Here is a 22,356-nt window from a genome sequence, read left to right as displayed (position 1 = left end):
AACATCAAATAAAATTAATCCTCTGTACAGTCGTACGACCTAGAAAGAGATAAAAAGAAAATCTACATACCGTATGGACCCAAAAAGAGATGAAGAACAAAGGCACGTATAGTATGGCCAATGCAAGGAGCAATAAGGACAAGCATAGTAATCATACAAAACCTCGTCACCATACAGTTTGGGGGTAAAAGATCACTGTAGTTGCTACTATGTACGGACTTTGCAGAAGGAAAGGTTATGCCATACAGCATACGGACTTAGCCGGGTAGTGCGGGACTGTACAAGCAAGTCATCGTACGACCATGCCGTGGTAAAGATTAAATTACCACATGACCATAGAGCACAATAAAAGTTAATCCCCAAAGGCCATATAGCCGTACCTAGCACAAGTAAAAGACATCACTGGGCATGTGAGCATAAGGAGATAACACCAAAACTCCATAAAGTTGGAGGGAACATGAGCATGGCTATCCTAGCCGTATAAGAGCATTGAAGGGAGAAGACGCAAACTTGCAATTGACACCATACAATAGCAATAAACTTTAGTGGGGCTATCTCTCAGGAGCCGTACGAACGTTGAAGGATGGTAGAAGAGCCCCTCAGGATAAGTTGTACAGAGGAGTGTAAGCAACTAACCTAACTGTTTTCTATCCTCTTTACAAAAAAAGACAAAAAAGGTGACAGTTATGCATTTAGTCGGGAAGAAGAAATTAGAAGAAGATTCAGCAAGCAACACAATGAACAGGAATGTACAGGCTTTACCATTGGGAGTGCGTATTACAGGAAGTACAGGCAAAAAGAAGGCAAGGGCACAAAAGGCTGCAACCACATACCTCACACCTCAGAATGTAACGTTCCAGGGTTTGAACAAGTTGGAGCGTAGGAAGTGGTGGTAGGAGACCCTAAATGACCAATTTGTGAAGGAAAGCATACCGAGGGCACAGGTGGATTGGGTGTTGCGAATGCCAGTATTTTGCATTCGTGACTTCAAGGGTTTTCTCCGCACCATGCTAAAAGCCTACGATCGATTTTCACAAACGAGTTCATTTAGGTACCTAGGACAAAACCTCGTGATATCTTTTAGAGCTGCAGATTTCACTAGGGTGCTTGGCATACCAAGTCATGCACAGAGAGGAAGTAAAGTTGCAGCTAGTAGAACTAGTATGTGGGAAGCTGCCTCAGGCAGAAAGCGAAGCCCTAATGGATACTTCAAAGGAAAGGGGATTGAAGAGATTTGTTGTGCAGGAAGGAAACTGGTGTTGTCTGATGGACCTAGTAAAAAGTAGACTCATCGGATCGAGTAGGGCATCAGACATCTCATTTCTATAGGTGACCATAATGAACAACATCATGAATGGCAGAGTATATGACTGGGCATCTTTATTGGTTGAGCGCATGAATGAGTTCACGACATTGCATCACAAAACATTCTATACGCCACACTATGCCATCGGTCTATTTCTCAATGCCACAACACGGATGATACTTAATGATAGATTGGAGATCAAGCCAAGTCTGACTGAACCAAGGAAATTTCTGATCATGCAGTAGAAGCACCCTGATCCTCCAGGAGGGATGATGGCCATCAAACACAAGAGGGTGCGACAGGAGGTAGAGAGCTTAGAGCACGGGAACACTAATAGTGGGAAGTAGGACACATCCTCCATAGTCACTGACGACTTACAGGAGGAAGTGGTGGAGGACGAGGAGGACGATGAGGACATCGAGGTTATCACAACGCCACCACTATTATTTTCAAGGTCCCTCGCAGCTACATCTCACTCTCACTTAGTCCTAGCAAGCGTCCACATCCCCAAATTTGGATAATTTAGACAGCCTCTGGCTACGACCCCAGTCACCTTAGCAGCTAGACCAGCGGCGCGGCCAACACCTTGGCCACCAATTTGACTAGCATTAGCACCTCTAGGGACTGAGCCTTCAATTGACAAAGAGGCTTTGCCAGCTATAGTTGTAGTTTTGCTAGAGATAGGGGCTAAGTCACATATGGCTGTAGCCGCAATTATACCCGTTGACGAGGTAGAGACACAGGAGGGAGTGATGGAGTTACCTACATAGACAGAAACAAGTGAGGGTTTAAAGATACCTAGAGTTCACTTAGATGTAATGGGATCTGATGTAGTGGTCACCATAGACGATGCGTTACTAAACACCAGGGAGGATGCTACCGCCCAGGATTTGAGTGAGTAGGAGCTAAGTGGGTACTTAGGTAGGAGATTCATTATTAGACCAAAGGTACTGACACTTGTCACTATCTCACCCGTGAGAAAGGTACTTGAGGTGACTTTGTCCACTCAGGAACTCTCGATCTGATACCACTTGATGAGGGCACAACCCAAGACAAAATGACCACAATAGGAAAAGGAGAATCTTATTATTAGAAATGATATGCTATTACATTCGGTACAGAGAAAATAGACTCAACTACATGCCCTATGAGCTTACAATGTTATCAAATTCTAGAGAAAAACCCTTTTCATAGTATGTAGTGTTCCTGTTATAAAATAAATCATTAATCAAATTATTGTTAATGGGCCGATTGATTTAATATCTTGTACCCTTTTTTTGTTTCCGTAGTTTGTGTTGCCATCAACTATCTTTCTACACCCTTGAAAAGTTTTCCCTGACAGGTATTTAAGCACGGCTTGTAGGTAGTCATTAGGGTATGTAGCTTTTGATTATTTTCTCTGTATTGTGAATTCTTGTTGGAGTTCTTTGTTGTTCACCATTTTGGAAGTGAAAGACCTTTCGTATTTGGTATATCTAGTTTCGGTGGGGTTTTAACCCTCACCCTATTCTGTCGCCTGTAACACTTCGCTCAGATCTAGCAAATCAGAACACTATTATATTGCGAATTGGAAAAGTCATTATGTTTAATTTGATCAAGTTCTCTTGTGTTGAATGAATAAGGTATTTTATAAGATGTTCTGTGTTTCTCTTGCATTTTCCATACATTTTGTCATCTACAAGTTCAGTACCTCATTTCGTATGGCCTCTACCCTCCTACTGTATGACTTCCATTACTATCACCATACTACACACTTCATTCTACCATACGACCTCATTTCGATGTCTACACCTACTGTACGACTTCCCACATCTCCTTTTGTCCACCGTACGACCACCTTGGTCATCTACTGTATGGCCTCCTGGGTCACTGTTCAGCCGTAGCTACACCCCATACCACCCTCTTCCAACAGCCTCCCCTTTGCTTATACTACGATGTCTAGCATCCATACACCAACTTCGCCTCTCTATACTGCCCACTAAAACTTCAGACGTGACAATTTTGAGAGTAGTTGTAGAAACAGGATATTATAGTAGTATCAGAGCTTTGATCCTACCAACCTGTGGACAGTGAATGAGAGTTTATAGCCAAAAGAGATGAAGAACCCATTCCGTTGATCTAATGGACGTTGAACCAGAACCCACAACTGTCGAACTCGTGGCACTACTGAGAGAACTTGCAAAGAATCAGGCAAAGAGCATTGACACTCAACAACTCATGGAAGAGACTCATGTTGGTAGACAATAAAATATCCGAAGAACAAAATGGTCACAGTGCGGACTCGGTGTCGAGTAAAGCAAACCGTCATCCAACACGCTCTCGACCTTCCATGCCGTTTTCCCCCCATGGACAGAGACACCACCCGAAGGGAAGTAACCGACTCTAGAAGAAATGCAAGAACAATTGAGAGAAGACTGGAAGAATGCAAATTTTGAGGAGGATATATCCTACAAAGATTATGCAAATCTGAGAATAAGATATTTGGGAGGCAAAAATAGAGGATATTTTAATGATGATCTCAAGAGGAAGTTGAGTAAAGTAAAATTGTCTAGATTTGACGGATCCAGATTCATATTTTTGCAAGCGTGGATAATGAAGGTCGATACTTCTAGCTTAATCCCATGCTAGAAGAAGCAATTAAATTTGTAGCATTGCACTTGGAGGGAGTAGTGCATGAATAGTGGAATCATGACACCATCACACTGGGGCATGATCAAATAAATACTTATGTGAAATTCATTGAGAGATTGATAGATCGATTTGATGGTAAAGATCCAGAACTCAATTTCAAAGATTGGACACAACTGAGGTAGACTGGATTGGTTGACTAGTACATTGCGGAATATTGGAAACTCTCTGTTTTGGTGATGGGCATTTCTGAAATAAGACGGATAGTGCTCTTTATAGACGGACTGACAGAACCACTGAAAGGTTGGGTAAAGAGGTTCAATCCTGCCACCTTGTTGGAGGCCATTAAGAAGGCACAGAATATGGCATTATCCTCCCGAAGTTGCTCACATTCCAAACCCTCGGTGTTTCTGAGGGACAAAGATAATAAACCTTCGCCCAAGAAGCCGTTGTTGGACAAAGCCACTAGATAGGAGCTCCAAAGGAAAAAACTATGTTTCAACTACAAAGGACCTTGGGAACCTAGCCACAGATTCCTTAGAAAAGAAAAGATCCATTAAATTGAGGTCGTGTCCGATGATGAGGACAAATAGGAAGAAATACCCTTCGAAGACAACCAACATCACGACAACACCGACATAGTTTGAACCGTATGGAAAGAATTGTAGCATTGGTACGGTGTGGAGGAACTATCGCCCTAGTTGATAGCTTGAGGTGCACAGTATTTCGTGTATGGGGAACGCTTCAAGGACAAAGGGTTATGGTATGCTTGATAGTAGAGCCACTCTAAACTTCATAAACTCATCCTTGGTGAAGCGAAGAGGTCTACTACAGAGACACACACAAGATTTCAGGTCAAGGTTGTCGAAGGAACCCTTCTACCCTTCACACACCTTGTTCCTCAACTAAGTATCACAATGGTGAATCACACCGTGACTGAGGATTTCTTCATAGTGGACCTTGATGACATGGAGGTTATTTTGGGCATACAATAGATGGAGACACTTGATGAATACACTAAGAGCTTCAAACAGATGGATTTCACTTTTGTTGTCAATGGAAAGAAGGTTCTCCGCGGAATGGCTAATGAGAGTCCGAACAAAGTTTCTGCACATTGGACAGAGGCAATTTTTCTGCGTGATGACGTTGATTGGGCTGCACATTGTTTTGTTTCGGCAACCTCTAAAAGGGCAACGGACACCTCCCCAGGATGATGATCTCTAAAAGATTTTGAGAGATATGATTTATTTTTTATAGACATTCCTCTCGGCATACCACCTCATCGAGGGTTTCAACATACTATCAAGTTGGAAGCAAAAGCCAAGCCAATCATAACCACACCATACTGCCATCCCAAAAAATTCAAAGATGAGATCGAAAAGACGATTCGAGAACTGCTAGAAAAAGGATGGATCCATCCTAGTTCTAGCCCTTTCACATCATCAGTGATGTTGGTCAAAAAGGACGGATCCATATAAAATTTGTCGATTTTGGAGACAAGGCTCCGGGAGGCAAAAAAAAATTGTTCCAAGGCTTTCCCGTACGGATTGTACGGATGTGTAGTGAAAATTTAAAAAAAAAAAAAAAAAAAAAATCAAATTAGGGCGCGCCGACTAGAGGCCACCACCGTGCCGCCACTGCGCAGCTCGTGCGCCACCATAGCCGGTGGCAGCATCGGCAAGCCGCCATGGCGCCACCCTACTGTTCTTGCCGCCCGAGCACCACCAAAGCTACGCTTGTCCGCCACCAGCCGCAGCGCCTAGTACAATCAGCGCCTCCAACAGTTACGTGGACTTTGCCTCTGTGTGACACGTGGATTTTGTCACCTGCCCAGCACAGTGCCAACTCAACAGACAATCAACTCGCCACTTAGCAACACATGGATTTTCCTGCTCACGCGGTAGTTTCTACAGGTGACACATGGCACTTTGCCACGTGGACCTTGCCATGTCACCCCTTTGCCACGTGGACTTGCCATGTGGCCTTTTTTTTGCTGTGACGGCTAACAGCCCGTGAATTTAATCAAGTGAAATGCTGACGTCAGCACTACATCATCAGCCCCTTGCACCTCTCCAAGGTCATTTTGGACCTACTTGTAGTTTTTTGGCCATAACTTGAGCATACGGAGGTATTTTCCAATCCGAAAGAAGCGCCGGAAAGCTGATTCTGAGACGAAGACATTGGTGCAAGTATTTTCAGGTTTTGATGCAATTTTGTTGCCCATTTTTTCAGTTGAAGTCCAAAGTTGTGTTTTTGACTTCGGCATGCATATCTTTTGTGTCCCATGTCAGTTTTTTGAAAACGTTATATTTTTGGAAAGCTGGTTTTGTCACCTTTTTAGAAATGTTGTCTTTTTCCTTAGATTATGGGCCATGCTCTTTCTATCATGTTTTTGGTGTTTTTGCTCTATAGTGGATATCTTGGGTGTTTCAGGTCTGAGGATCGTTTTCCTGGCATGGTTTCTTTTGTTTTGGGTTGTCCTATCTTTTGTGTCAGTTTTTTTCCTTTTTTGATCATTGTAGACATCATTTGTAAGCTCTTTTATATACGCACTGAGATAAAGTGTCACTTTTGCATTTCGGGTTCATGAACGTTGTTTTTTGAGATAGTTGTACTTGCACTCTTTTTATAAAGCACCATGGGGGGGATAGTTGTTTGTTGTTTTAGGCCTTTTTCCTTTTGTTTTCCCATGCAACGTTGTTGTGACCGTGTCTTTATACATGTTTGTACCTCTTCCTCTCTCGTCGTTCTTGATTCTGTCTACAAAGGGATTTTGGCCCACCTTCTCAGTTGCCTGTCATCTCACCCCGTCTGCATTAAGGGGGATTATGTTGTTGTTCTAATGCATCCTTGGTTCGATGGTTCGATAGTGTGAGCTATGTATTCAGTGGTTGATCCTATATACGAGGCGATTGCAGTGGTTGGCTACCTATGCATTTCGGTGAGATGGATCATCTACCATATAGACACGCTCGGTTCGTGCCTTCTTCCATGGAGGTTCTTCAGATCAGCAGTTTCTTTCAAATAGTAGACTTTGCGGCTTCTTCATGCTTCAGTGATGCTCTTCATGATCACTTCTTGTTCCTGTTTTAGGGGACATTCCCCTAGTTGGAGGCTTCTTCAGTTCTTCACTATGTTCTTACCTCTTTTTGGGGGAGGGTTTTTCCTACGTGGTTTTCTCTCTTTCCCCGTTTTCAGAGGTTGCATCTCTTTGCATTGTACATGGGTACCTAACATGGCCTTGTTACCGGGACCCATTCTGCATTTCATCTTAGTTTTGTGAGCTTAAGGCATTCCCCTAAGTTGCACTTAAGAGAGGGTGTTAGAGTAAATAATTTATTATTTATTATTTATTCTATTTACTTAAGCTTACTTAAGTTAATGTATTTATTTAATATTTAGTATTTAATGCATGTAGTGATGAGTTGTTGACAACACAGGAGTTTGTTCCCTTCTAGCATGTTCCACTTTTTTGTGGATGCTTAGTTGTCAACCTTATCTCCTACCTCTTTCCAGCTTGTTCTACAAGCTTCCATGAGGCCTTTATATTTGGGCTCTCTCATTGTATCTCACAACTCATTTTCATTGTAAATACAATTTCATTGTTTCACATATGTTCTCTCTCAAGTTTGTTTAGGGTTTTTTCAAGCTCCACCTCTTCCTTCTTGGTTTCCCTTTGACAGGTTATTTGCATGCAAGTGATCTTGGCGAGCTGTGGAGTTGGATTTCATCAACTCCTACAAAGATTCAGGCTATCCTTGATTGGCCTTCCCCAAAATCACTCACGGAGTAGCGAGGATTTTTTGGACTATGCAATTATTATCGGAGGTTTGTAAAAGGGTTCTCTCAGCTCAATGCACCACTAACAGATCTGACATGAAAGGGGTCCTTCCAGTGGAATGAAAAGGCACAACTCACCTTTGATAAGCTGAAGGAAGCAATGAACACTTGTCCTGTGCTAGCTTTACCTAATTTCACTCGATCGTTCATTATGGAGTGCGATGCCTCTGGAGAAGGCATTGGCGCAATACTGATGCAAGATAGACACCCCTTAGCCTATGAATGCAGGAAGCCTACGCAAACAGAACGCTTGTATTCCATCTACGACAAAGAGATGTTGGCAATCGTACATGCACTAACCAAATTTCAACAGTATCTGGTTGGTGCTAAGTTTGTCGTTTGTACGGATCACAATAGTTTGAGATTTTTTTGAAGCAACGGGATTTGAACTAGGCAACAAAAATGGGTAAGCAAGGTTCAAGCTTTTAATTTTGACATTGAATATGTGAAAGGAAAGAACAATGTGGTTGTAGATGCTTTGTCCAAGAAAACCGCCATCTGCTTAGTAATCCAGATTTCAGCCGATTGGAAAGCACATTTGTTGGTAGAATATTCCAGAAACACATTTGCCTGTGAGCTAATGGATGGCAACACCCAGGATGATCAGTACAATGTGGTGGATGACATCATTTACTATAAGAATCAGATATTTTGAGTGCCAGAATCCAAATTGAAGTAGAAAATGTTGAAGGAGGTACACAACTCACCCTTGACAGAACACCCGGGCTTCCTCAAAACGTACAAACGTCTTAGGGAGAGGTTTTCATGGAAAGGACTTAAAGGAGATGTATTGCAATATGTAAGAGTCTGCAGTGTGCCAACAAAACAAATCTGAACATACTCTACGTGCTCGATTACTGTAACCTCTGCAAATTCCTGAACATAAGTGGGAAAGTTTCTCGATGGATTTCATAACTGGACTTCCCAAGGTGAACGGAAAAGATTGTATCTTCGTGGTGGTTGACAGATTGACAAAGTACGCACATTTCTTCGCCATCCCCTCAGATTTTCAAGTTGCACAAGTTGTCGATCTGTTTTATGGAGAAGTCTTTCGTCTGCACTGATTACCCCGAAACATTGTCAGTGATCAGGGTGGGCGATTCATCAATATTTTCTGGACAAAATTGTTTCGGTTGGCAGGGACAAAATTGTCACCAAGTACTAGTTACCACCCTCAGGCAGATGGACAAATGGAGATTGTAAACAAGTGGCTCAAAGGTTACCTTCGGAACTATGTTTCGACACAACAATTGGCGTGGATCAAATGGATACACCTAGGGGAATATTGTTACAATACCACGTACCACATGTCTATCGAAATGGCACCATTCAAAGCTCTATATGGATACAAACCCCTTTCCTTCATTGACACAAGTTTGGGTGACAGTCACGCAAAGAGGGCGAGGGACAGGACATCCTTAGATGCCTAAAGGAAAAATTACAATGGGCACAAAATCAACAAAAGATGTACGCCGATAGATACCAAATGGAGAGGAGTTTCGAAGTAGGGGACTTGGTTTATCTTAGGTTCCAACCATATCGACAATCCTCATTGAAGTAAAAGGGATTAGAAAAATTGAAGCCATGATTTTATGGCCCCTATCGTGTAGTATGTTGCATTTGTAAAGTTGCCTATGAGCTGGAACTTCCGTAGGTGAGCCGTATTCATAACGTCTTTCATATTTTGTGCCTGAAGAAGTCTGTGGGCAGAATGTCATAGTAGCCATAGACCTTCCACTGCTCAATGAAGAAGGAAATCTCATATTGGAACCAGCCAAGATCATCGAAGTACGTGAGAAGACCCTGCGAAACCCCACGATGAAGGAATATTTGGTACGTTGGAAACACTTGCAGTTAGATGACGTGACATGGGAGGGCGAGAACATTCTTCAACACCCTGCATTGCATTTGCTTGAGGACGAGCAAAATTTGGGACGGGAGAACTATAATGTTCCCGTTATAAAATAAATCATTAATCAAACTATTGTTAATGGGCTGATTGATTTAATATCTCGGACCCTTTTTTTGAATCCGTAGTTTGTGTTGCCATCGGCTATCTTTGTACACCCTCGAAATTTTTTCCTCGACAAGTATTTAAGCACAGCTTGTAGGTAGTCATTGGGTATGCAACTTTTGATTATTTTCTGTGTACTGCGAATTTCTGTTGGAGTTCTCTATTGTTCACCATTTCGAAAGTGAAAAACCTTTCCTATTTGGTATATCTGATTTTTGTGGGGTTTTAACCCTCACCCTATTCCGTCACCTATAACACTTTGCTCGGATCTAGTAAATTAGAGCACTCTCATATTGCAAATTGGAGAAGTCATTATGTTTAATTTGATCAAGTTCTCTTGTGCTGAATGAATAAAGTATTTTATAGGACATTTTGTGTTTCTCTTGCATTTTTCGTACATTGTCATCTGCAAGTTCAGTACCTCATTCCGTACAGCCTCCACTCTCCTACTATACACCCTCCATTACTATCACCGTACGACCACCTCATTTCGGTGTCTACACCTACCCTATGGCTTTCCACATCTCCTTTCATCCATCGTACAACCACCTTGGTCATCTATCGTATGACCTCCTGGGTCATCGTACGGTCATAATTGCACCTCGTACCACCCTCTTCCATCATCGTACAACACGCTTGTTGCCCCACACTACACCGTACGACCTCCCCTTTGCCTGTACTATGGCACCTAGCATCTATGCACCAGCTTAGCCTGTCTGTACTGCCCACTACTAACTTCGGACGTGACAATTTTGAGAGTAGTTGTAGAAATGAGATATTACACAATACCTTCTCCCAAACTCCACAAAACCTGCCTTTACAATACAAGAAATGACCTTAAGTAACCCGAATTAGGTTTATGGTTAGGAATACATTTTAGAACATGTCATTTGCATCCACCGCCAAAGTAGAAGGTTCTAGAAGACACATTAGAAGTTGGTGCAAAATTAGAAGAATCAAAAAATGGTAGTCCAGCTTCCGCGAGGCATAACTTTTGATCTGGGACTCCGATTGATGAACCGTTTACATTTTCGAAAAGCTCTGCAAGCGTTCTATAGCCTTATGGACCAGCTTTGTTCATCCCCCTTTTTTCAGACCCATATGAGGCCGTTAAGTGCCCCAAATTTGACTTTGAAGCATTCTTAAGGGGTGTCCAAACAACTTAAAACTGCAATAACTTTCAAACCGTAAATTCTTTTGACTTGATTCTTTTTTCGGAATGCTTTCAATTACAATTACAATCATCCCTCCAACTCAACATAATTATGGCTCAATTACAAAATAACCTATTTTCTGCAATGGCACATGTCCCAAGGTGCTAAAAACACTAACCCACAAAAACAGTAGTGGAACTATGAGAGTTGGAATCTCTATTTGGCCCAATAGGTATCTAGAAAAGCAAACACATTAAACAAAAATTAACACTAAGCATATTTTTGGGTGATACAGAATTGCCCTTACACATTGGATGCTCCTGCATTAAGAGATCATCAAAGTAAGTTTTCAAGTCTTCATTGATGATTTATTATTTAAATTTCAAATACTGCAATTTGCTAATTTTTGTAGAATTTCTTATGTCCAAGTGTTAACATCATTGGTGAAGGTCCAACGAATTATGGATGGGGTATCTATATGAGACTATGGATAGGACCAAATATAGACCCATATGTAACATCATCGATCATAAGTGAAACCAACTACTCTACCAGTATATTCATGCAGCTGCTATTTGAACCCCAAGTTCTATTTCTCCAACACTTTTCGAGCAAATGCAGAGATTCAAGTTTGTCGAGACACATGTATTTAAATTTGGTTGTTGATTTGAACCTTTGAGACCTCATACTTGATGAGCTATAGAGCTACAAGAGGGAAGAGGTGTCAATTCTTTTTTCTCCTAATGGCAAACATAGGAGATACACCCTATAGCCAAGTAAAAATGTATAAGTTTTTGTTTTATTATACCATTGATTTTTCTCATTAGTTTATATGAATGTTGAGCACATTTTAAATGGTTTTTTTATCCTTACAAATTTATGATAGGAAGACTATGGTGCTACAACACCTAATCTTCAGAAGCTTGTCATTCAAATAGAATTGCAGCCTTGTAGTGCTTCAGGTTACAAGTGAAATTGGGGCACTTTTGAGAACACAAAAAGAAGCACAATAGGTTTATGTGTGGTGCAACGTTCAATTGCATGAAAAGAGGGTGCAAGAGCAAGCTTCATATGAAGCAATTAACTTGGATGACATTGACCCATATACAATAGATTGGATAGCTCCTCCTGATGGTGATGATGTCGATGTGCAAGGAGATCCTTTATTGACTGATGAGCAGCTAGCTCAGTTTGAGATGGGGGAAAATGATTGGGATGTAGAAGTGGCAGCACATGAGGAGGAACGTGAGCGTAGTTAGACACTCGTGGAGGCACCTATTGAGGATGTTTCAACTACGTCAGCAACACACACCCAACAATAGTGATCTCTTTTGAACTTTACTCGTAGATGCAATTTATGATTTCTACTTCTAGTTTTGATCGACACTGAAACTTAAGATGTATTCAGAACTTGTAGTTTCATGGAGTTTGACATGTACTGAACTTATGTTTATTTAGATGTCGCACTTGATTTGCGGTAAATAATTATATGTTAATATGCTAAGTTCTAATTGACAAATTCCTGTGTATTTATATCAAAACTTTGATTAATATATGGTATAAATTGAGTTTAGGTTTAACAATTTCCTTTTGGGCGATTAGTAGGGGTATTAATCATTGATTCACATGGAATATAATCCTAAGTCTTAAAAGCAATGCTTTTAACCGAATCGCTTTTAAGTGAAAGGTGTGTTGAAGAAGCCTTTTAAGTGAAAAGTGTCTTCATGAAGCTTCTAGCTTGGGTGTTATTTATTATTAATTCCAAGTTATTAAACAAAGGCTTCTAATTGAAACTATATTGATGAAGGCTCTTTAGTGAAAAGTGTGTGAGAGAAGCTGCTTGCTTTTGGTGTCTTGAAGAACAAATCTTTAATTATTATAAACGCAATGATTTGTGAGAAAGCAATGGGTTCATGATGCTTATATTTGATGAAATTGGGTGATGAGGGTTTGAGAATATTTCTTCAATCTGAGATGTTCTCTCTCTTGAAATTATTGCACTTTGAGCCAATGAGTTATATTGGTGAATTGTGTTCCTGTGTACTGCTATCTAATCAGTTCTCAGCATTTTGATCCATGATTGGAAGGGTTTGAGTTGAGTACAAATTGCTTGAGAAGGGTCGGTTTCAGCTGAGATGCACGTTCCTGTATTTCTAACCAGTGTTTGGTGATTTTTGGTGGCATAATTAAGACCTGCGTTTACTGCTAGTGAGGCTGTGTTGAGGCTGGAGGTTGCATCTCAACCTTGTATTGGCAGCAACTAATCTGTGATCTGTATCTCAGTGGTGGTGTTCGGAATTGAGCGTGGGGTTTTACATGATGCTGCACGTTGATTTCGTCTCCAAAGAAAATATCCAACATCAATCTGCAAATAATAGGTTCTTAAATCAATGCAATTATTGCATATTTGAATGTGCATTTGTGAGCACTTATAATTTGATCAATAGCAAATGAATCTGCCTTCATTCTTGCAAATGGTGATTATTTGTTGAAGTTAAAAAGGTGCTCATTTAAATTTAATAATTATTTTCTTGATCTTGTACAAATTTGCAAGGAGAAATATATTTCAGAAGTTGAGTTTTCTCTTGCATATTGTTCAATTTCAAGAACAAACTCTTGCATACACACAAAAATCAGAACTTGACTTTGTCAAGTTTGATGAAATGTCAATCAAGCAAAATTTACTTTTGAGGCTAGAGCCAACAGGGCTCATTAGAATACTTAACATTGACCAAGAATAATCGATCTTTAATAACGATTAGTTAATGTGAGTTTTGTTCCACTACAACATACAGAATCAAAGACTTAATATTTCAAGATGAAATACCAAATTTCCAACTTTGTCTTGAACAAGGATGCTCTTATGTTAAACAATCTATCTTGATTGTGTGATCAAATGAGAAAACCTCAAAGTCTGTTTTTAATCGTGGACTTTCACCCAATTTTAATGATGTGATATGTTGATTATCACAAAGGGACTTACGCTACTCATTGAATGGATACCAATGTGACTTAACGACTTCAATCACTTCCAACTAGATAAACTGCAAAGGAAATTATATCCAACTCTATAAATGTAAGATAATGTCGATGATGGGGTTGATGTTGTGGCTCATAAACATAGGGGTTGGAGCCTACGAATCATTGTAAAAGAGCAAGTTTGTATAAAACATTAATTTTTTCGTGGTCTTCTCCTGCATTGGGTTTCCACGTAAATCATTGTGCCATTGTGTTCAAGTGCATAATTGTTTATTTCAGTATTTGAAGTTATTAGTGGATAAAAGTTTTAAATTGGGAAAACTCGTTATTATACTGATTCCCCTTCACACACCCCTACCCCCTTCAGTATAATTGTGTGCCCTTTTAGTTACCTGTATTGTGAAGCACCTAAACAAATTCCTCAAAAGTTGCTGTTATCAAATCAACAATTTTAAAAGAATGTTGCATGTACATAATAAAACATCCATAATATCTAACAAGATCTATACATAAATACTCACACATTTACAGCTATCAAATTGATTTTACTAGCCAATCAATTGCCAGAAAAATCAGCATAAAGAAATGCATACATGAAATATACCTCAGCATTATGGATCTTGTACTCATGCAAGATTTGATAACAAAGTTTCTCATCCACATGTGTTAACGGCGCTGTAGTATTGAAGGAAATGCCACCAGTTTTTTTCCTTTTGAAATATATCTGCCAAACAAACCATACTTAAAAATCCCAAAAAAATAGTGTTGGCAAATTGAATTTTAAAGAGACTTATATATGAAAATCAATAGATATTCTCTAATAGCCTAACAATATTTGGATAGAAAATATACAATGAAACATCTGACAACTTTCCTTTGTGTGCATTACAGGTTGTTGACACCTTTTGTGATGAAATATGTAATATATATTACATTTTGTAAATAATCATTGATAGTAATAATATAAAGCACCCAAACGTGCAATTTAATGAGCTAAGCCTTAATATAATGACAAGATATTGGACTACTATTACAGTCTTAGAAATGTGTGAAGCTCTAAAGCCTAGCAACCTGCACAAGAATTATCACAAAGAACTTGTCAAAGGTAGGGCTGCTTGTTTTTTTCAATGATTTCCCTATTTATCTGTGTCACATGTACCAGAAATTTTCAATTGCACACAATTCTTGTTTATGTGGATGTTTTCACTTTTAAGTTTTATTGAATGTGCTCTCTTTGTGATCATCACCCAATATCCCACCAAACTTTCTCTTCAATATATATTTAAAAGCCCACAATGCAATTTCGGCACTCCTTAAAGTGGGATTTCCTTGAGTCCAAGTTTGGTGAAACATAGCATTAAAGAGATTAAAAACAATCACAATGTGTGCATCCAAATAATGAAGAAAAAGCACAACATTACATGGATGAGCCTCTTAACACAATAATAAGGCAATCATCTAAGGTCTATGAAAAAAGTGGTTGCATGTTTTTGATAGAAGCATCACTAACTCATGGAAAATATGGTTACATGAAGCTCACGGTCCACAATGGGAAAAGTGTTTCATGATATCTCTAACATACCATAGAATCTAATCTAGAGGACCATCTTATAAAATTGAAGGTACCAAACAAAGATAAATGGGTTCAAACTCTGATACCAACAGCTCACTAACTTATCACAATGTGTGTATGTTCTGTCATATGTAAAGTCCCCACAGAGTTATGCTCTAGTATCAGTCTTATGCTATAGATCATTTGCAGAAACAGAAGAATTTTCCATCTGTATGGCAAGGATATGAGTTATGTTTGGGAAAAGATTAATATTAATATCCCCCAATCTAACAATTTTAAGATATGTCTGTCTCAAATTCTCACTCCAGAATGAGGGTGATTATGTAGAAAAATCTCTTCGCAATCCAAGACTTCAACATGCCCCCCTTCCAATCTAAAAAGAAAAGTCAAATAGATAGACCTTGTGCAATTCCTCTGTTTAAAAACAATAAGTTCAATATTGATGATGCCTCAAGAGGTAATCAAGGTCAGGCTAGTATGGGAGTCATTGGTAGATATCAAATAAATCTGTAGCCATCTTAACTCACAATTGGGACATACGACCAATAATCTAACAGAGTTCAAATCTGTTTATAAAGGAATGGAAGGGTTTTCAAAATTGAGAGGCAAAATCTATGTATTGAATCTGGCTCAAAGGTAATTATTAGCTTTTTATGTGATCCTTATGAATTCCATAGAGAACACAGGTAAATGGCCAGAGAATTGGGAAAGAATCAAAGCTTGCAGGCCAAGCTTCAAGAGGTTCACTGCAGTCATGTTCCCAGAGAATGCAATAAAGTAGCAGATGGACCACTTAATTGGGCTCTTGATAAATCCAACCTTCTTTGTTATGGTATTGCCTCCTCAATGTTGGTCAACCAAGCTTCAAGACAATCTAAAGAAGGTTTTAGATTCTGATTAGTCCCAATGATTCTTACCATGAATCCTTCCCTCTATTGTGCCCAAGCTTTGACTAGTAGCTTTCAGGTTTGGCACAATCACTTGCATGTGTGAACGTGCTCAGCATCTCCCCTTAGGATTTCTCATGTGGTTTTCAGCCTCCAGTAAAATAGTTAATTGGGATGGCAGTGGTTTCATTTCCTGAACAGGTGTTCCTTTTGGAAAAAACAACCAGCTCAATTCCCAATAAATGGTTTCAGAATGGGGTCGTAGGTTCAAACCCCTCAGATAAGGCCAAACGGGAGATTGTTGGAGTGTGTCCAGCATCTCCCCTCAGGATTCATGACTTAGTTTAACAGCCTCTTGTGAGATCCTTAATTGGACTGTTAGCAGTTCCTTCACTTGTACAGGTATGACTTTTGAGAAAAACAGCCAGCTCAATTCCCAATGACATGCACACTTTAATTTCCATCTAATATGATGAGCTTCAATTTATATATATATACATATATATATATATATAAAACAAAAATCACTCAGAAAAAAATATAAATACATTGTCCAGAACTGTAGACTACAGAGGCCTGCTACATTCTCTTTGATTGGGATGACAATCTCTTTTGATGACACAAGATATCGTGAAGCAAACAGTGGTGTTGAGATTTCTAGAAGCGACAAAGGTGCTGATGCCGTTGTGTTGCTAATAATTGATTCTACTTTCTTCTTTTGTAGTACACAGCATCTTGATTTCTTTACAGGATAAATTCACACATCCCTTATGAGTTCTAGCAACTACTTATAATGCATGTAGAACATTCCCCCTCCATTTTGAGTTAACCTTAACAACTGCTGCACCATTAGTACCAATTGTTAATTGCAGAAATATAATTAGGTAAAAGAAGTTGTCATTATGCAAGGAGATCTTGGAGAATTGAAAGCAATCATAGCGATCCAACTTCTAAAAATAAAAAGTCTAGATCTAGAACTTCAAGCAGTAGGCAAGAGATCATGTTACCACCATGAGCACCATAAGGCTTCATCACAATGAACTTAGAAAATCCAATTATTTGCAGAGGAGCATACATGGGGATCAATGATAGGTTTATTATGAAATTTAGTGAAGTTTTGTGATGAGGGAAGGAGGGATGTGTGCCAAAAGGGAACAGTGGGGATACAGTGGCACAAACGTACTTTATTACTTCACAAATTACTTATAAAAATTGCATAAGGAACTGCAATATATCTTTTATGTAAATTTCAACTGTAAATACAAGATGTTCAAATCTGTCAGAAGATGAAAATGATGTTTCAATTAGAAGGTTCCCCTCCTCGTACCAATGCATAGTCTCTCCTGACTGGATAGGTTTATCCAATTACAAAAAAAAAAGACAGAGAGGCAAGCCAGTAAAAAGAAACCTTGAAAAGACTTTCAAATCCCAGCTTGCTGGGAACCTGATCTTTTTGAACCCACATCAATTTCTAATAGTAAAAACCCTTACTTGCCTTTCACAAATTCGCTGGTTTGAAAATGAGAAATGTTTTTCTTGTTTCCAATTTTGTCAGAATATATACTTTTGTATGTTTGTTTTATGCAAATAGATACATCAGGGAAACAAGAAATAACTTTGCCAAGAAAACGCTGCTTTCAGAATTTACAAAATTACATATACTCATTACACAAGTGTTAAAACTATAACTTCGATCCTCATACTGGTCTGACCATGCAGATCACACAATCCTCATCTTTCATATAATACCGTTTTGAAGGCTATTAATACATTGCCCATTGGTTACACATGACCAGCGATCTTTGGTGATGACTATATGTTAGTAATTAGCATTAACATCAACTGAATTAGTTATGTTTGTTTGTTAAACTAAATTTCCTTCTACGCGCCGATTATGAGAAGGCATTGTGGGCTGACCTAGATAGGGTCATGTCCCTTTAAGGGACATGCCCTTTGGTTATGGTATATGAGGAGGGTGTGGTTGTAGTTAAAGAGCACACAATAGAACACCAAGTCTGCTCCTTTAAGAAACTCTGCCACAAATTGAATACTTACTGTGATAAATATATATATTTCAGAAGAACAATTAATATTGTCATCTTACTTCAAGGTCAGACAAGAAGGAAGCTCAAAATAGCAAGCACATAAAGGTATTATCTCAGATCTGATTATTTAGAATTTGCAGAACTTTACATGGTATTAGAGCTCTAGTAGTCGAACCTAGGCTCTGCATATTAAACAATCAGACTTATTATATCTAGCATCATTCTCCTATCTTCATTGGCATACACAACAGACCTAAGGATAGGTTTGATGGGAATGAACACTTCGATGCTTGGAAATTCAGAATCGTGATGATTCTTGAAGCAAATGATGTAAAGTAGTTTGTTGATTCAACATCCAAACAACCTATTGTTGAACCTAACAAAACTATCTGGAGTAAAGGAAACAGGAAAGCCATACATATCATATTAGATGGAGTGAAAAATGAAATAGTACGCATACTAATGAAACATCAAATAGCATTTGATTTGATGAAAGCATTATTAAATGCATATGAGGTTAATAATGCAACTAGAGTCCTCGCGCTAAAAAGGCAACTAAATCACATACAAATAAAGAAGAAAGAATTGATGAATTCTTACTTTCTAAGGGTTGCCAGTCTAAGAGATAAACTTGCAAGTATAGGAACCATAATTAATGACATGGAACTAACACTGATGGCTATAGATGGATTACCAAAATCATGGGAAACTTTTGCACAGTAAGTGCTAGAGACAATCTTCACGACTTCAATAGACTTAAGGGAGATTGTCTTCAGGAAGAATCTAGAAAACTTTAAAAAGGGGGAAAGTTGAAAACTGAAGACGAAGAACTTCATATTCTCAACACAAATTCCTATAAAGGTAAGAAAAAGCATTTCAAGAAGAAGGGTAATCAAAGGAATTAATTGATCCAAAGTAAAATGCGAAAAATGCGAAAAATTTGGACACTATAGATCTCATTGCTCTGAGAATTCTAAACAGCAAGTAAAGTTTACAAACATTACTAAAGAAAATAAGTATGATTTTGAGAATTGTGTATTGTATTCGGCACTATCAAATGAAGTATCAAGCAAGGCATGGGTGATTGATAGTGGATCATCCCAACATATTATAGGATACAAAGAAGCACTAGACTCTATATCTGAAGAAGTTGATGGCGAAGTTACCATCGGTGATAATTCTGCTCATTCAATCAAAGGAATTGGGAATTGCACCTTGAAACTAAAGTTGAGTAGCTCAATATATCTCGAGGGAGTACTCTATGTACCAAGAATTAAAAATGAACCTAATCTCAATTACAACACTTGAAGATGATGGACATAATGTTGCATTCATAGACAGTAAAGTAATGACCTGGGCTAAGAACTCCTCATTTAAGAAAGCATAATTGATTGGTCAAAGAAAGGGGTATTTGTATGAATTAAATTCAGAACCTTGTCGACCTGTTCAAGCCTTAATTCATGAAGCTGTTGATATAAACGAAATATGGCACAAAAGGTTAAGACATCTAAACTTCAAAATCTTATCGACTATGGAGAAGATGGTTACTGGTTTACCTAAATTAAATCAAGATCATTCAAGCATATGCAAAGGATGCGCTCTGGGTAAGAATACCAAAAGTCCATTTCATGATAGCACTAGGAAAACTAACAATGCTTTGGAATTAATTCACTCATATTGATGTGGACCTATGCTTGTTTCTTCTCTTGGAGGATTTTGGTACTATATACTTTTTATAGATGATTTCTCTAAAAAAACTTGGATTTACTTCTTAAAATGTAAAGAATCCGAAGAAATCCTTGAGAGATTTAAAAAATTTAAAACCTTAACTGGAAACTCATCAGGACATAAAATTAAAACTCTTAGGCCTGATAATGGAGGGGAATATACCTCGGATTTGTTTAAAGAGTTTTGTAAAGAAACAAGAATTAAGAGGGTGTATACTGTTCCTTATAACCCACAACAAAACAGGGTAGCAAAAAGGAAGAATAGGACAATTATAGAAGCTGCAAGAGCTATGATATTTGATCAAAATCTAGAATATTATCTTTGGGCAGAAGCCTCTTTTATTGCTGTCAATATTCAAAACATAAGTCCTCACTCCTACCTTAGAGATAAAACTCTTGAAGAAGTCTTTACTAAGGTTAAACCTAATATAAGTCGTCTTAGGATTTTTGGGTGTCCAGTATATATACATGTTCAAAAAGAAAAGAGAACTAAGTTAGAACCCTTCGGGAGGAAAGGTATTTTTGTTGGGTATAGTAAAACATCTAAAGCATACAAGATTTTCATGGCTGGTCAGGAAAATATTCAAAATAGTAGGAATATATTATTTGAAGAAGATTTAGCATTCAAAAGAGCTCTAAGTCCTGAAGAACCCTCTCCCTTACCTAGTTCTGAAGGAAATACTGAATCTGCAGAAGGAGAACATTGAAGAAATTGAAGATGAAATTCAAAACCTCAATCTTGAAGAAACCCAAAATTCTAAGAAAAGACCACTTTGGGCCATCAAGACAATAGAGGAAGCACAAGACTTCGCTGCACCATCTGGAACATTCAGAGAAAGCAAAAGACCCAAAAGTTTTCTAGTTATGCAGCAAACATGAATGATTTATCTAAATCAGAACCAACCAATGTTTCAAATGCTATTAAACATACAGGTTGGAAGGATGCCATGGCAGAAGAATACCAATCCATTATGAAGAATGATGTTTGAGAAATTGTTCCAAGACCTAAAAAAAAAATCTATTGTTTCTTCCAAGTGGATATTTAAAATCAGGCTTCTTGTTGATGATAGCATTGAAAAATATAAAGTCAGATTAGTAGTCAAGGGAATCTCACAGAAAGAAGGGATTGATTATGAAGAAACATTTGCTTTTGTTGCCAAATACACCTCCGTAAGACCAGTCCTAGCTATTGCAACATCGAAGGGATGGAAAGTACATCAGATGGATGTAAAAACAACATTTCTGAATGGAAAGATTACAGAAGAGGTTTATTTGGAACAACTTGAAGGATTTGAAACTCATAACCCTAAAAATTTTGTTTGTAGGCTCAAGAAAGCTCTCTATAGGCTTAAACAAGCTCCAAGGGCATGGTATGAAAGAATTGATAAGTATCTCACTGGCTTAGGATTCTCCAAGAATGAAGCTGATCCAAATCTATATTATAAAAAGGATAAAGATGATATGGTAATTTTGATATTGTATGTTGACGATTTACTAATAATAGGTGATGATCATCTCATAGATCAATGCAAGAAAGATATAATTAGAGAATTTGAGATGAAAGATTTAGGACTCCTTCATTACTTCCTAGGACTGGAAGAATGGTAGAATTCTGACAGCATAATACTCAATCAAGGAAAGTATACATTAGACATCTTGAAGAGATTTAGAATGTGGAACTGCAGGCCTATATCTTCTTTTATGGAGACAAATTTACATAAACTTAAGGAAGCAACAACAGAATCACCTTCCATAGATTCTACTTTTTACAAACATATGATTGGGTCCCTTATGTACTTGCTAAATACAAAACCTGACATTTGGTATGTTGTTAATGCATTAAGTCAATTTATGTGTGAACCAAAGGAGATTCACCTAGTTGCAGTCAAACACATCATGAGATACTTAGAAGGAACTCTTAACTTTGGGCTCAAGTATGAGAAAGTTGAAATAGACCTACATGGATACACAGACTTAGATTGGGCTGGAAGTGTTACTGACATGAAAAGCACTTTAGAATGCTGTTGCAATTTAGGCTCAATAATGATATCATGGATATGCAGAAAGCAGTCTTCAGTAGCACAAAGTTCCACAGAAGCCGAATACATTGTAGCAGCGATGGCCTCTCGGGAAGCAGTTTAGCTTAGAAAGTTACTTGTGGGATTATTTGGTCAAGCCATGAATCCTACGATTATTCATTGTG

At 38.5% G+C, this 22,356-nt stretch overlaps 1 protein-coding gene across 1 annotated transcript in view; it reads right to left on the bottom strand.

Annotated features, from left to right (window-relative positions):
• The window catches only part of LOC149541220 (developmentally-regulated G protein 1), a 192,322-nt gene that overhangs the window by 52,994 nt on the left and 116,972 nt on the right, over positions 1-22,356 (bottom strand). The window contains exon 8 of the mRNA XM_089802231.1: positions 14,526-14,645. Coding sequence (XP_089658357.1) covers positions 14,526-14,645 — 120 coding nt within the window. The remainder of the gene's footprint in view (positions 1-14,525; positions 14,646-22,356) is intronic.

This window comes from Cupressus sempervirens, chromosome 9 (assembly GCF_028749045.1).
Source record: "Cupressus sempervirens isolate cs-2001-9-10 chromosome 9, ASM2874904v1, whole genome shotgun sequence".
Lineage (NCBI taxonomy): Eukaryota > Viridiplantae > Streptophyta > Pinopsida > Cupressales > Cupressaceae > Cupressus > Cupressus sempervirens.
The sequence above is the reverse complement of the archived record's forward strand: the minus strand, read 5'-3'. Positions and strand labels throughout refer to the sequence as shown.